The sequence below is a fragment of the Castor canadensis genome, chromosome 9 (assembly GCF_047511655.1).
Source record: "Castor canadensis chromosome 9, mCasCan1.hap1v2, whole genome shotgun sequence".
In the NCBI taxonomy this organism is placed as follows: domain Eukaryota; kingdom Metazoa; phylum Chordata; class Mammalia; order Rodentia; family Castoridae; genus Castor; species Castor canadensis.
This window is the reverse complement of record NC_133394.1, coordinates 100,848,952-100,866,110: the sequence shown is the minus strand read 5'-3', so window position 1 is coordinate 100,866,110 and position 17,159 is coordinate 100,848,952. Positions and strand designations below refer to the sequence as shown.

The 17,159-nt window shown below is 34.4% G+C and overlaps 1 protein-coding gene across 1 annotated transcript in view; it reads right to left on the bottom strand.

Moving 5' to 3' along the window:
- LOC141410969 (transmembrane protease serine 11C-like) overlaps nt 1–17,159 on the bottom strand; it is a 49,313-nt gene that overhangs the window by 10,435 nt on the left and 21,719 nt on the right. The window contains exons 4-7 of the mRNA XM_074042094.1: nt 7,242–7,280; nt 4,071–4,242; nt 2,497–2,756; nt 1,204–1,346 (exon numbers count right to left, since the gene is read on the bottom strand). Coding sequence (XP_073898195.1) covers nt 1,204–1,346; nt 2,497–2,756; nt 4,071–4,242; nt 7,242–7,280 — 614 coding nt within the window. The remainder of the gene's footprint in view (nt 1–1,203; nt 1,347–2,496; nt 2,757–4,070; nt 4,243–7,241; nt 7,281–17,159) is intronic.

Sequence of the window (17,159 nt, the reverse complement as noted above, 5' to 3'; positions counted from 1 at the left end):
ATATGTACTTTTTGTGTGAGAATGTGTAACATTGACTTCTATTACAATTTTTGAGTATAATAGATCATTATTGAGTCACTATACTATACATAAGATCCCCAAAACTTATTAATTTATTTTTGGTGGTGCTGGGGTTTAAACTCAGGGCTTCAGGCCTGCTAGGTAGGTGCTCTTATAGTTTAAGCTACTCTGCCAACCTGTGTGTGTGTGTGTGTGTGTGTGTGTGTGTGTGTGTGTGTGTGTGTGTGTGTGTGTGTTGGGTATTTTCTAGGTAGGGTCTCATGAGATATTTTCTGAGCTGGCATCTCTGCTACCTGAGTAGTTAATATTATAGGTATGAGCCACCCATACCTGGCCACATTTACTAATTTTGTAACTAGAAGTTTTCACCATCTTAACAACATCCTTTCATTTTCTCCCACACCTCCCAGCCCCTGGCAACCATAATACCCCGGCAACCATTATACTCTGCTTTGGTGAGTTAGATTTTTTTTCTTGGTGGTACTGGGGTTTGAACTCAGGACTTCATGCTTGCTAGACAGGCACTCTATGGCTTTGAATAGTAGAAGAAACTTGTTTATTCTGAGGCCAGATGGTGAGGATGAATGAAAATATAAATGTATTAAGGAAAGAGAAAATGAAAGGGTTTCTCATGTGATTGCTTTAATTTTTTCTGGTTAGTAGAAGAAAATATCATATGCTAAGGAAAATAAGGGTACAGAGAGCTAGGTAGCAAAATGTCTAATCCTTATTCTGAGTATCTTCTCCAGTGAACACACCTTCTTATAACAGGAAAGGTGATTTAACATCTCAGTACTTTAATGAGACTTTATTGACATCAATATAGATTTTTTCTTGGTTGGACTGGGGTTTGAACTCAGCACTTGCAAAGCAGGCACTCTAGTGCTTGAGCAACACTTCTAGTTCATTTTACCCTGGTTACTTTGGAGATGGAATCTCGAGAACTGTTTGCTCAGGCTGTCCTCCAACCACCATCTTCCCAATATCAACCTCCCAAGTAGCTAGGATTATAGGCCTGAACCACCACTGCCCAGCTCAATATAGTTTTGATTAGATCCTTTAGCCATAAAAGATGCTTAAGCCTTTAAAATTTAAGAAAATTGAACTGGCTAATTGTAAATTGTAAAGTATAAATTTCAAACTACAAGAAAAAAATCTTGAAAACAGACTAGACAGATTTACCTGGCAGGCATCCACATGTCCTTCCAGGAACCCAGCACATAGCATTCCAGGTGTGATGACTCCACCATACACCTTTTCACTGTTGCAGGTCTTATTATCTATAATTTTCACTAATCCTTTTTGTAGTATATTAGGACTTTTTCCTAAAGGAAGAAAATGACACAATTTTTGCTAAACTCAGTATTTATTTCTCTGGATAGGTTAGTAGTATCTGATGTTCAAAATATTACAATTTCAAAATCAATGTAAAACATATGTTTTAACCAAACTTTCATTTTTCAACTTGCATTGTAACAAAGAGGCAAGTAATGTTTATGGATGCACTAAGATATTGCTAAAAGTTACTGTATTTAGAAATACTTAGTGTGTATAGCCATTTAATGGGATTTTTTTCTTTAAAATTATTTTAGAATTACAAAAAATTTAAGTTTGAGCTTGGGACCTTGCACTTGCTAGGTAAGTGCCATACCACTTGAGCTATGCCTCCAGCTCTATTTTAGAATTTTATATTTACTACACATATACCTTTAGAAAGCAAAGTTAAAAATTCATATCCCAGAAGCATACCTTTCATGATCTTTTTATATTTTCATCCAAGTTTATAACTATGATTCTGGATCTTAGAATTAATTTTAGGCTATTTTTCTGCTTTCAAAATGCATTTATGAACATAAATAACCACTGAATCTTTACATTATTAGGTTCAGGAGGATGCCCATTGCATAAATAGTCTTTGCTTAAGCATCATTTCCTTACTACTGGTTACTTATTTCATTTTATCAACAGTGCCTAATGTGCTAGAATCTTAATTTTTTCCTTTGATACTTAACTGCATAACACATACAATATAGTTTACTTATTTCTTATATTTTGTGACTATTGTCTGTCTTCCTTTACTAAGAATGGAAGCTTTTTCTTTACTAAAAGATAAGAATAATTGCCTATTTGCTTTACTCTTTAAAATATCCAAACCACATAGAACAGTACTGTGAATAAAGGTGTTACTCAAAATAAATGTTTATTGAATAAATGGATGAATGAAATGGAGGAAGTTGAAATATATACCTAAATAACAAATTCTGTAAAAACTATTTTAGGAGAATTATGGTGACCAGCTCTATGAAATTGTAGTTTCTGTATATATGATACTGAGGATACTTTTTACTCCTTTGCACATTATCCTTTTTAAAATAATCCACAGAAAGTGTTCTCCAGATTTAGTTTTAATTCAAAGTATATTTCTCTTTAACTCTAAAACTCAAAATATGTAATGGAGAAAGGTTAGGAACTCACCATCAGACTTTAATGTTCCCCATCCAGTGACCACCACATCTGAATTGGGTGGTAATTTATGAGTAATTTCTGGAAGACATGCCCTTCGGATGTTGCTTGAATATAATACTGGTGAAGACAGACGCACAACAGCAATATCATTATCGTGTGCAGGGTATCGGTACTTTTCATGAATTATAATATCCTTGATAGTTCGTCGTATTTGCGGATCACTTAAAAGAAGCCCAAAACTAACATTCCAGTCTTTGGGATTACTGGCCCTAGAGAGGATAGATTTATTTATTAAACGTCCTGTATATTGAAGATGTAGGAGTTAATCTCTTAACTGTTTTAAAATAATTAGTTTTGTTTGAATTCTCATAGTACTTATAAGCATACAAAATTAAAGTCATATGAAAAAGAAAGCATAAAAATAATGATAACATGAACAAAAATAAATTCTGCCTTAAAAGATATCCCATGGAAACTGTATTTTATTTCTTGATTTGAACAGAAAGTACTAATGGGGATTTAGAAAGATAAAAATGACCTCACAAAATAGCAAGATTAAATAAGAAGTGGTCAAGGATTGAGTTAATTTATGGTAATTAAAGAAATAGTACAGATTCTATCTTTAAATCATTGAAAATGATAAGGAAATTTTTTATTTGTTATGCAAAGATTTGTACATTAAGTACTGAAAAAATAGTGACTCTCTACTAAAGCTACATCATAAGCAAGCATGATTTTGAAGAGCTGATAAAGTTTGAGGGGGATTTAAAAAAACCGATAACTGCAAAACCCGAAAACTACAGAAAACCACTGGAATTAATGAAAATAACCTCAAAAAGTATAAAAATCTTTTAGGTGGAAAAGGACCAAACTTTGGTACAATAATATATCCTTTAAGGAAACTATCATTTCAGCCAGATGTTATGGTACAACTCCTGTAATGCCAGCACTAAGGCATTGGCAGGTGCAGGAGGATCTTGAGTTCCAGGCCAGCCTGAGTTACATAGCAAATTCAAGGTCATCTTGAAACTCTGTCTCAAAAAAAGAGGAAAAAAGTCATCATTTCAAATGGGGCTGTACATATGTGGGCAAGCAAGATGAATTCAATTACCTATGATTAAAGAAATAAAATCAACTATAATAAGAGGAAAAAATAGAAGACCCATTTTCAACTTGAGATTTAAATTTTTTAAATAAAATTGAAGCAAATGACTAACCTAATATTTCTTAATTGGCGGCCATTTTTACCCCTTTCCCTGCTTATCATTTAGCAATATCTGGAGCCATTTTGGTTGTCAGTACTGAGCTACTGGTGGGTAAGAGCAGGAATACTGCTAAATATTCCACAAAGCACAGGACAGCTTCCCATAAGAAAGAATTAACCAGTCTAAAAATACCAGTATTTCCACTTTCGAGAAGCCCTGTTCTAGGCTGACCATATCTGCTATTTTACTAATAAATCACTGAGTAATTCTGAGATTATATCCAACAATATTGGACAGTTATATGGCCATATTTATGAATGATATTATTAGACTTTTAGATACTTGAGTGGCTTTATCTTTACCTGCATCAGAGCTTACTTTATGAAACAATGAGCAGCAGTGACGAGCCAGGTGTTACTAATAAGAGTGGCTCCACATCGGTGGATGTTGTTCTGTTGAAGGCTTGCTTGCCAGGGCCATTCTCCTTCCTCAGCATCCTGGCCCCCTGCAATTTTATTGCCAGAGGGAGTTATTGTGCGTTGTCCACAACCTGTTCAAAATGGAGTCCATAGTATTGCTATTGCTTATGCACATGTATTAATATGATAAACAAACTTCTCATAACATGTGTCCCTAACTGAGGAATATCTCACAGTCTTGAAGGTGTTAGGATGACTTACTGTTGACATATGATTTCCTGAGAAGTCATTCAAAATATATTGACTTCTTACTCCCCTATAGTCATTGTTCACATATATTTTATGTGTTTAAATGGTCTCCCTGTGATATGATATAAGAGGTAGGTGGAATTTTAGGTTTGGTTTTAGAAGACAATAACTCAAGTTACAGTACACAATACTTGCATAAAAGGAATGACTAAGTGCTTTAGTGGTAATGTTAAGATAATCAAGAGAACCAGAGAAAGAGTCAGGCTAGCGGAGAGAATGATAATGAATTTGTGTTATTACTGCAGACTTCAGAGTCCAGCAGATTCTCTGGATCTGAATAGATAATAAAACACTTCACTGAAGCACAAAACTTTGGAAACCACTTAGCTATGCCATTCCTTTTATCCAGGTATTGTGAATTGTGACATGAGTAAGAACACATTTCTGTCTCTCTGTTTCATCAGTATCTCATTCACATTCATGTTCTTTCAAACAAATATTTTCATTGACTCATTGCTCTACAAACGTCACTAAAACCAAAAAACACGTTTCCCTGTGTAGCTTAGTAATTTATATAGAGTTGGGATGACAGTACCCAACTATTTGTTGAGATGGGGTCTTGCTAACTTTTTTGCCTGGGCTGGCCTCGAACTGCAATCTTTCCAATCTCAGCCACACAAGTAGCTAGGATTATAGATGTGAGCCACTGAGACCCAGCTAGAGACACTTCTAATTGTCACAATTGGAACAGGGATATAGGGGATGCTACTTTATTAGTGGTAAAAGCCAAGGATGCTGCAAAATATCCTATAATGAACATGAGAGCAGTTAAAAGAAAGAATCACCTGCACTCAATGTTAATAGTATTAAGGGTGAGACATCCTGGGTTAGAGAAGGTACTCGTATCAAGAATAAGAATATTTAAATAAATTGGAAAGGTTAACCTGTCAATTGTTTCACAGAGATGAAGCATGTGACTAGAGCTATTTTGAAATATTTTTTCCTGAAGGTAGAAAGGCATTAAAAGCACAACAGTCATATAGACTCCATTAAAGGTCCAAATTGGCTCTCTGAGATCCTAAAGTTTGTACATTGCTTTTAATTCTAGGTTATTTTCTGGTTGCAACCCAAACCTCAGGCTGTTAAGGCATCTTCTTCCTAAGAGTGACTTAGCTGAACAATAGCTTTTATGGCTGCTGTTTCTGATGAGAGTTCTCACCCTGACTCATTAAATGTAACTCCCTTTTCTTCTTTCTTTCTCTCCCTTATCATGGACACTACAGAGGATAAAACAAATAATCCAGAACCCAGAGTATAATGGTTCCTCTCTATCCTTGCTTCTGTTTGGACAACTCCTAAAGGAAGTTGGCTTTTACCCAACTTCCTTCAGAGGGAAAACAAAGATGTGTCTCTGTGGGGGAGGAACCTCCCCTAGGCACCTTGACTTCACTGTTTCTGCTCTTACTCATGGTTCTCACTTAATACCTATCCATGCGTTAACTCTCATTCTAAATTCTCATTTACTCATGATTGTTGTGTCTATCAAGCTTTTAGCTACCACCTTTGCAGCATAACCAGATTATTACCTCTGCTGAAGTCCCAAGTGGCACCTTGTAGCTTTGTTGTGTCAAAAGAAATCGTGTGTCAAAAGAAACCAAATTCAAAGATTTAAAGACTATAATGAAGATTGCTGCTTGATACTTTCAGAGACATTGGCGAAACCTATAGAGCACTTACTGCCCTATTATCCTTTTACATTTTCTATTACTGCATTTTAATGCATTTTATCATGTCACACACAAAGCTCTATTCTTTCCTTTTTTCTTGTCTACTCCTTCCTTTTTTATTTAAAGTATGATCAGAATCCTACATAGGCCAAGTCAAATTTTAAATTCCTGATATAGAAGGTTGCTGCATTCCTTCTGGGAAAATAGATAAATTGGATGATCTCTGTCTTACCCCTGCTTACCACCTATCTTACTATCTCCCATGAATCTAATAAATTCCCAATTGTGCATTGTAATCTTCAGGGTGCTAAAGAGTTTCACTGTAATAAATCACCTTATGATCTCTTATCAGGTTGCTTGACAAGTGTTCAGTCAAAAATCAGTGAGAGAAAAATAATCTAAACCAGGTTTGCACTTAAATTTTGCCAGTTTTCTCAGAAATAACTATGTTGTGGATGAGGGATATGAGTGGTAGAGGTCAGTGTTGCCTGGCTCTGGAGGGTGATTCTATCCAGCTGCCCCAATCAGTCTCTGTCCCCATATAAAAGCAGTGGTTTTTCTGACCTCTTACTTTAGATTCTAGCAACCCTGGGAATCATATTTCCCAGAACAGGTACTGGGAGAGTGGAACCAGAATGCCTTGCCCAGCAAGGAAAAAGCAAAGAAGCTATTTGCATAGAAGGCAGTTTCTTCTCTACTTACAGACTTAAGCTCCTAGGCCTGGGGTTTTCATAGGCAAAAACATAAACAGCTGATACATACTGAGTGCTTACAATGAGCATATACACTCTGCTAAGCTCTTTACTTGTGTCACCTCACCTTTATCCTCACAGCAATTTGGAAGTGAGACTTTGAGAAGTTAACTAAACTGTATAAATTCATTTACTTAGTTTGTGGCAGATGTTACTTAAAACCCACGTGTAGTGTGTAGCTGATAATTAATTGGGTCCCTTTTGCCATTATGGCATGTGTTCATGTTTTAAATCCATGATATCAGTCAATTTTAAGTTAACTGCAGTAACTTTCATACAAGTTTCTCACAGCAGGCTTCCTATTACACCTTTTGAATCACATTGAGTCTCAAGTGGAGGTTTTTTGGGCATTTAAGGAGCTTTGTCAATAGAAAATAACTCTTGCTTGATGAATGAACTTACATGTATGGAGAAGATTTTCTGCTATCGGCATTGCAATATCTGAAAGTCAAGGAAAAAAAAAGAAAATATTTACATTTATGAACGCAGTTTATTTTAATTTTGAGAAGTGTTTTTAGAAACATTTTGCGGGCATAATCATTTTACTTAATCTTGAGTATATCTTTTCTCTATTCATAAGTTAATATAGAGAGTAATAAAGGGTTTGTACTCATTGTTCATCATCTTCTTTTTTTTTTGGTGGTTCTGGGGTTTGTACTCAGGGTCTCATGCTTACTAGGTAGGCACAAGCTGTGCCCCTCGCCCTCATTCTGTTTTTGAAACAACTCAAAGTCCTCATTGTAAGTTATTTGAAAAAGCAGTCTGATTCTAAAAAAGTACTGAAATATATGAGAAATGTTGATCTTCTACCACATCCCAAACCATACCTTAATAATAATGCTAGTAACAAGGAGAAAGAATGGATATTATTATATTTACTGGATTTGTTTTAGTGTTGAGTGCATTTTATTATATTTTAATTATATTTAAGTCATTGTTTGCTAAGTTCAAATTATATGGAGCATTCAATTAAACATGCCATCCATTTTCTATTAATTTTAATTCAAAAAGAATTTAATTCAGCAATGAGGCACACTGAATGATTATGTACTCATTTCTGGATAGACGCATCGTTTTAGAGAATATTACAGAATGAAATAATTTATGCCAGATAGTTTTGTTATGTACCCCGTATGTTTACAGACTTGCAAACTTGTTCTTTTCATATGGGAAGTCTGTGAGGAGAGGGTAAACAAGTAAGTCATACTCCAGATTTCAGGTGCAGAGAACTATGAACCCACCAGCCATTTCAGCTTAAAGAATTCTTCAAGAATTCTGCTGTATGAATTAAGAACTGAAGGCATCAATGTAGGTTCATTTTTATTATGCTTTTGGATTTCTGTAAATCTAGCAAGGAGTATCTAGTTCTACATGCCAATTACAGTTACACATTCTTGCATTAGATTGCATAATAAATCAGGAGACAAAAAAATGTTTTACCTGAAAGTTAGCCTGTGTAAACAAAAAGGCAAGAGCCATTTCAGCATCATTTGAGCTATGAGAAGAAATGAGCCACACCTACTTGAACAGAAAGCTGTCATAGTTTCATTATGTCCTTCCCAGCTGCCTTCCAGAAGCAAATACTTTTGTTTGATATAATACCTCTAAAGTTCAGTTTCAAATTTTGTATGCTTGGCAAATTATATCTAAGCACATAAAAATATTTAGAAACAAACCTTTACCTAAACTGGAAAAATTTAACTAGTATACTTGGACTAATTATTTAAAAATGCTATTGTAAAAAAAAAAATAATAAAAAAAATAAAAATGCTATTGTATTCACAGAGGTTCCTTCTTTCTTCAGGGTTTTTTTTATTAATGCATGACTTGCTAAAGGGAATAAATGTTTTTTATTTACTTGCTTTTAATAGTTGCATTATCCCACAGCTCAATAGAATGACTATCATTGGATTGGTGACAGACAGGTTCCAAACCAATGGATGGAATGGAGAGATGAAACTTAAGCCATTATCATTTCTGACTGATTCATTGCTGTGGCTGTTTTGTGATTTCTGCTTTTTAAGTTCTTTGGCTCCTCCCAAAGGCTGGAACCCCTGGAGATTTACCTGTGAATCAAGAATTCAATTGTGTAACATGAGATACACAGTTTCTAATGTTCTATGGTAAAGGAAGAGCTAGAAAACAATGGTACTTTCTCTGCTAAGGAGGAGATGAATCAAAGGGTAAGAAGAAGACTGGGTATGGTGGTACATGTCTGTAATTCCAGCACTTGGGAGACTGAAGCAGGAAGATCTTGAGTTTGAGGCCAGCTTGGGCTATCTAGTGAGAAACTGTCTAGGAGACTAAGGTAGAAAGGAGGAAAAAAGAGGGGATGAACCAATTTGGGCTATAATACATATATACATGGAACTGGCACAACGAAACACCCTGTATAACTATCTTAAATAAAAATGTCATTTTTTAAAAAACAAAAACAGAGATAGAAAGGCAAAACAGGTCCTATCTAGAGGCTTGGTACCAGTGGAATGGCAGAGGATATAAGGAAAGGGTGGAGGGGGGGAGGGTGAATATGGTGGAAATACTATGTACTCATGTACATAAATGGAAAAATGAGATGTATTGAAACTATTCCAGGAATGGGGGCAGGGAGGATAAAAGAGAATGATGCTGGGGGTGAATTCAACTATCATATATTGTAAGAACTTTTGTAAATGTCACAATGTTCCCCCAGTACAATAATAATAAAACAACAACAACAACAAAAGGGATAAGACAAAGCACTTTAACAAAAACAGCTCAGCATTGTTCTCCCTTTGGCCAGGAATCAAAAATAGACAAGATCTGCCCTTAATAAATATGTATAGTGCGGTAGAAGACATAGACAATTAAGCAGATAACTAAATCACTGTGATGAGTGCTATGGCAGAAGTAGGCAAATTTGTCATAAAGGATGAATGTGAACAGTTGATAACACATATTCTTTGGGGAGGGAATAAAGAAATTAATTTTACTCAGGGAAAAATTGAATGTTAGAGTAGAAAAATGATTAGATGCTCTATTGATCTGCAGTGTAATCATGCCTATTACTACTATTCAGAGTTAGCAAATAAGAAATGCACTTGTAAGAAGGAATACTTCCCCAAAAATATGATTTCCAGTGAACATTTTTTCCTTGAAAGAAGAAATTCGAAACAGATAATGATAATGACAACTAAACTATATGACTCAAAGAATAAGGAAGAATTTTATGGTAATGATGGATTCATTTGTAATATAAATTTTACAAAGAGCATGTTCTTTAACTCTTAGGTGAATTTATGGCTTCACATGAGTCCAAATACTAAATTAGTTTATTAATTATACTTTTAAGATAGTTTTCCTCTGGCTATAACACTAAAAATATAGGAGAATTCAGTTGCATTTTTTTATAAGATATGCTTTTTGGAACATTAAAAAATATTCAACTGTTAGATTTCTGAGATGTCTAAAACTGTAAGTGAACCTGGACTTTTTAAGCAAAAAAACTTGTAAAAATTGCTTTATGACACAAAATCCTCATCTTCATTATATATGCTCACTAAGAATATTTTCACCAATTAAAAAAGCTACTCTGGAACTGTAATATGACTGGTCTGCATTAAAAGATGAAGGAACAGAGCATGATCTGGAATGGAGTTGTACAAATCTGAATCCTTCACTAACTGAAGGTTAAGATTAGTCACCTGATGGCATGCCTGTCCTCCCCAAATGCTTTTCTTTATGTTTCTTTTTTTTTTTTTTTCCACCAGAAGCAGGAGTGTGATGGCAAGAGGCTGGATTCTGAAGTGAGAGGGCCTGGGTTCAAATCCTCACCCCGCTACTCACTAGCTGTATATTATTGGACAATTTGTTTAATTTTTTTATGCCTCAATTTCCCAGACTATAAAATAATATAGTTCTTATCTCCTAGGGGAAAGGATGAAATAAGTTTTATACATAGTACAGCACTTAGAATGGTGTGTGACCCTAAACATGATATAACAAAGAATAACTGATACAACACAGGTAGTAAACAAGCTCAGCCCATCCAGTCCCAGGTAGCACTGGGCAAGAATTGCCTTTGACACCCCAAACCACTCCCGTGTTTTCTTAGCAGCCCCTGCTTCTTTGGGGTACAGCTCAACACTATTCTTAATTTCATTTTCCTTACAGTAACTATTGGAGTTCTATCTATCTTTCCTTCATCCCCATGATCACAGAATTCACATTTACTTTGTCCCCTCCACAGGGGCCCCCTTCCCAGCACAATCCCTGGATCTTCACAGGAGGTCAAAAACGTTCGCTGAATGAGCAAATGAAGGAGTCAAGTGTAACCTCTTAGAGGTTACTCTTTATGTTTCTAATCGCACTGAAAATTATCCTTGTGGTCAGACATTACACGTCATTTGTCATTCCTTGGTGGGGGGTAAGTTTCTTTTTTATAGTATATACCTTCCACATTTAGCACTTTGACAATGAAGATAAGTTAAATTAAATTAATAATGAGTTGTACACACGTGATGCTTTTAAAGATAGAACTATGCTCTTTTTTAAAACTTTTTACCGATTTTAAGAAATATGAAAAGTCAGGAATATCTATTTTTATTCAGATATTATATATGCTTCTCCTATTTCTGAAGCTATTGTTTAAACTTTGGAAGCAGTACTAGAGGCTGCTGTGAGGCAAGATACGTACCTAGCAGTATGTCAGACAGTCGTGCTGATGAAGTGCATAGTGTATAACATTAAAGTGCCTTATGATTTTTGTGGACACACACTGAATAGAAAGTTAATATTTAGGATTACCATTTTTCAGTTTAAGAATTCCTAGCTTTGTTCTCTCGGACTTACGTTCTTTTTTCTTCCTTTCAGTTCATTCCTTTTTGTTTGTTTGTTTTTTTGGTACTGGAGTTTGAACTCAGTGTGCAGGCATTCTACTACTTGGGCCATGCCCCCAGGCCATTTTTTGTTTTAGTTATATTTTCAATGGGCTTTTATGTTTTTGCCTATGGCAGGCCTCGGACTTTGATCCTCTTACCTATGCCTCATGTATGGCTGGGATTAAAGATACAGGCCTGCTTGTTGGTTGAGATGGAGACCCACTAACTTTTTGCCTGGTCTGGCCTAGAACTGTGATTCTCCAGATCTCTGCCTGGAAATTAGCTGGGATTTCAGATGTGAACCACCATGTCCAGCCTTTACTGATTTCTTTAAGACTCATCTTAAAAACTTCTGTAAGAATTTCCTTCTTGGGAAATAGTGACTCATGCCTGTAATCTGAAAAACATAGCAGGTAGAGATCAGGAGGATCTAGGTTTGAAACCAGCCTGGGCAAATAATTCATGAGACCTATATTGAAAATACTCTACACAAAAAGGGCTGGCAGAGTGGCTCAAGTGGCAGAGTGTTTGTCTAGCAAATGTGAGGCTGGGAGTTCAAACTCCAGTACTGCAAAAAAAAAAAAAAGAAAAAAAAGAATTTCGTTCTTATCCCCTTCATCTCAGATCATTCTGTAGCTTCATATTCTGTTGGTAATTTGTACATAATTATTTCTGATGTGAAGTGACTATCACCTGGCAATATTTATTTGTTCACACTTAATGTATTAAAATGTTTCTGTATGGAGTTTACTTCAGTAAATGAACTGGCTTACTAGATGTAGTGATTTAGTATTGATCATCTTAAATTAGTTCCTGACTATAAAAAATAATTATTACAAAACTATAATTGTTTTTTCCTTGACAAAAAATAAGAGAATCATTGCAAAATAAGAATAACTAGTCCACTAGGCCATTTTCATTTTGGGGATATTATTGTGGAAGTATATCTCTTATATTCTATTGATAATAGTTTCCTTGAAGGTAGAGACTATCTTATTAATATTTATGCTTAAACAATCTGTACAGTATCTTAATACATAGTTGTATTATTTAATAATAAATGTTTTAAGCTCTGAGTTGAAAACTACATTTGAAAAATACTAAAAGAAATATTTTAAGTAAATTATTGGCTTTATTGAAATACATTCTGAAATACCAACAGATACTGTATTTCACATCTTTTGGGAGACTTGATACCCAAGTCTTTATTTCTCTGTAACAAAACCAAGAATTAGAAAACAAGGGTGTCTGAAGGCAAAAAAAAAAAAAAAATCAATGCACAGAAGTATTAAATAAGAAGGTCTAGCACACCTTCCTATTCAAAAAAATTGGAAAAGCTAACATCCTTTGAATGTTAGCTTTTCCAATTTTTATGTATAAAGTAGTATAAAATATGGAAAACAAATTGAAAAAAGGTAGAAAAAAGATCATAGGATGGACACAGAGAAAATAGAAGTGACAGTTGGGGTTTCTGCTGTCTTTGAAGGATGAAAAAGAAGTGAAATATAGAGACCAAATATGAGGTCTCAATCCTCCCCCCAATACTGGGATAATTTGATAAAGATGCCAATAAACTTACACTTCCCAAAGTGCCTGGAGGTTACCACAATACCCTCTCTGTATTAATGGGTATTCATAGTGACATATGGGAGTTTGAGAAATATTTTTGTAAAAATCACAATTTTAAGAAGAACTTCTGTGTTGTATTAAAATGATAAAATTTGAACTATTCAGAAAATTTGCCTATTTTGAAATACTTATTGTGGATGGCTAAGGTGCTATACCTTAATTAGGATATCTTAAGATATTTTAATTAAGAATATTTTAGGAAACATTTTTCTGATACAATTGAGCTGCAAATTGGCTCTTAGTTAAGAAAGCATACTCTGAGTAGTAATAATATGTAATAAGTACTATGTAATAAAAAATGTCCTCCAGGAATTTCAAAGATTGATTGGTTAGTCCAGTTGTCTCAAGATCAAATCCATGGAAAATGTGTTCTACTAACATAATCCATACCTCAGTGTTGGCCAGCTGCTCACAAGTAAGTGGTAGGCCCAGCCTCTCTGTTCTTTTCATAAAACTCTTGACAGTGTGTCAGGATCAGCATCCTTGCATATGAAGGTCTTTGTTATTATTTTTTCTATTAGATTACTTCTATATAATTTGAAGCTTTACTTTAACCAATTATGAGTTAGGGTAAATATTTAAAATATGTTTCATACCTATACAATTCACTAGGTGGAGTATACCATTATATACAAGGCATTTTTGTATGGGAAGTGACCATTATTTTTTAAAATAAATAATAGTCATACTCTTAAATATGCCTATTAAAGTTATGAACAATCAACTTTATAAGGCATTTCATTTAAAACCTTCACTTTAGCATACGAGCCTTTTTTTCCATTTGCATGGACCAGTTTCGATTTTTTTCTTCTATAGCTTCCAAGAGAGAGCACCACATGCTTGTTTTTGCAGTTTTGTAGTTGGTGCATCTGGTCTACTATTAAATTACCTTCTTAACTCATGGTTTAATAGTTTATGGTAGCAATAGTCAAGTGCATCATACTGTGAGGTTAACTTGCTGGGTATATGAGGTATCGTTTTCACTGTGCTTCTTTCTCTCTCTCTCTTTTACTCTTTCTTCCTCTCTCCCTTCCCTCTCTCTCCCTTCCTTCTTTCATTGTTCTTGCATTGAAGTTTGAATTATGTAAACATTAAATGTCCATGTATGTTCTGTTTGTCTTAACAGGATCATGTAAGCAGTCATAAAATAATAAAGGGGAAATTATAATTAGGCCTGGTGGTGCAAGCTTATAATCCCAGCACTTGGGAGGTTGAGGCAGCAGGGGCACTGTGAGTTGTAGGTTGCATCCTTGAAATGAGGAACTTCTTTCCTGTGAATCTGAAATGATGCTATGTATCATCTTTGAAAGAAGTAAAAAAAAAAAAAAAAATTCCCCAAAACATAGTCATCCCTTCCCACTTACTTTTGGGCTTAGTTCAATTGAGGAACCTTAGCTGAGAGTTGATATTATCTTCTTCTATTGTGGTTGTTAATTACAGCTTTGAGAGTATGGAATTCACTAGTCCATCCAACAGCTATTACTGATATATTTCAGGTCCTGTGCTAGGCTCTGAAGATATAATCATGAGCAAATGTGGACATGGCTTCTGCTATCATTGGAGATTTTGTTCTGACAGGAAAGTCATTAGGCAATCAAATAATCATCTTAGTAAATATATGATTAAAACTTGAGAGAAGTGCTCTGAAGGAAAAGAACACAGTCTTCATGTTTCTGACCTCTACTAGAATTGTTGGCTGACAGTGGTGACAAGAATATGGAGGACCGTGGACTAAGTAACATGGGCTTTGGGTGTGTGGTAGACAAGAGTTTTCAGCTGTTCTCAATTAGCTGAAATTTAACTCATAATCATTGTTTGATTTTATCAAACAATGGTGGCTCAGGTCCAATCCATATTACATGGTTTCTACTGGAAAAGTTTAAAAATACATATGTGAATTAATGATACTAATTGTGCCTTTTATTTCCTATGCACTGTTAGCATAAGCAATAAGTTCAAGTAAGATTTTGCTGAGAGACACTGTTCTTCTCTCTGAATTTTCCATAGTTCCTATAGAGTATTCTCATAGCTACTTCATATTTGTTTATTAAATTAAGTATTTTCTAATATTTTATTTTATCCTCTCTTAGTAATATCCTCTCTTAGTAATTCAAGCTAGGTAAGGATTTATATCCTTTTGTCATTGATGCTAAACAGGATAATTTAAAAGATTTGGATCTGGAATGATTAACTAACAACAGATTTAGAAAAAAAGAAGGCAGATTTTTTTTCCCACTAGGAACTTTATAAATCAACAGCTTAAACAGGTTTTTAGTTCAGCTATCAGTTCTATTCTAATTCATAAAAATAGTGTGGAGAACACTCAGTGCAGTTAGAATTGGAAGACAAGTGTTCAAGTCTTCGGTCTGCCCATTATTATTATTTTTGGCCCTTTTTAATTAATATGTATTAATTGAACAAAATAATAGGTTTCATTATGACATTTTCATACACGCATATAATATATTTTGATCATATTAATTCCCAATTTCCCTCACTTCTCCCTCCTACCTCAATCCCCTTCCTTTCCATTATTTGTTTTTTGAATTAGTATTTGAACTGTTTTATTTCATAGGATCTTAATTTTTTTTATTTGTAAATGAGGCAACCAGACTAGAGATCTCTAAGGTTTTTCCAAACTCTAAAGTCTTCTAAATGTAAGAGATAAATGATTTAATATGCATGGCAGTTGTAGAGAATACAATTACTAAATGGAAATTATTTGAGATTTGGATGTTTGGGCTTAGTCATTCCTGGCAAACTGAAAAAAAAGCCTTAAACAAAACTCTTGTTATGTACGCTTTAACTCCTTTAGAATGTGCATAGGAAATAAATGAATTTAATATTACTTAATTTAATATTAAACAAAACAATGATTAGTAAGGTAGAATTTTATCCCAATTTCCTGGGCCATAGTCATTGTTTGATCAGTATTTATTAAATAAGTGAGTAAAAAAATTAAGCCAATATTAGATGATTTAAGCATTTCCTTGTTATGATTTAGCATTATAATACCCAGGAATTATATAAAACAATTTTCTGAGGTAGGTATAATTATTAAGTGCTGAAATGTTAATGGGCACTTAACTGCTTTAATTCTATAAGAGCAATAATTTTTATCCTTGATCCTTCATCCCTGAGGATTGTAAAATCTCTTTAAATGGGCTTATTGCCCTACTTTGAATCCATATATAAAATGAACATTTGTATATTTCCTAAGATTCAGTTATTTGTGGGGTGAACATACAATGTTTAGTTATCAGAATGTTTCCACTTCCTTCTCCTTCACTCCTAGATCAACCTATGTCTAGGAAAAATAATAGCCTGTCTATCCTATATACTATCTAATCTTTATTTACCTATCTATCTATCTACCTATCTATCCATCTATTTATCATCTATGTAATTGACTTGCATGTCCATAATCCTTAAGTCATACATTTTGAGTGTTTTTTTCCTGATAAAAACTCAATGGTTCATGATACTTTGTACCACTCCTGGTTTTTGAAAGTACTTTATAAATCATTTGGTCTTTAAAATCCTCATAACAGCCATAAGAAGTATTTTCAAATGTTTGCATCATTCCTTTGATGAGATACTTAGGCTGAGGCACTGAGATGTTAAGTAAATTTCCCAGTCATATGGCTAATGTGTAGCAGACATAAGATTTCAAATCTTAGGCCAGCACATAGCAGAATCCATGGCCTTATACTGTCTTATAGTCACTCTTTCCAGGCACAATGACATAGGTCACTGGTGCTTTGTAGCTAGCTAGTCATTGTCATGAATAACACTGGCCAATGATATCTAAGGACAGCTATAGGAAGTAGTG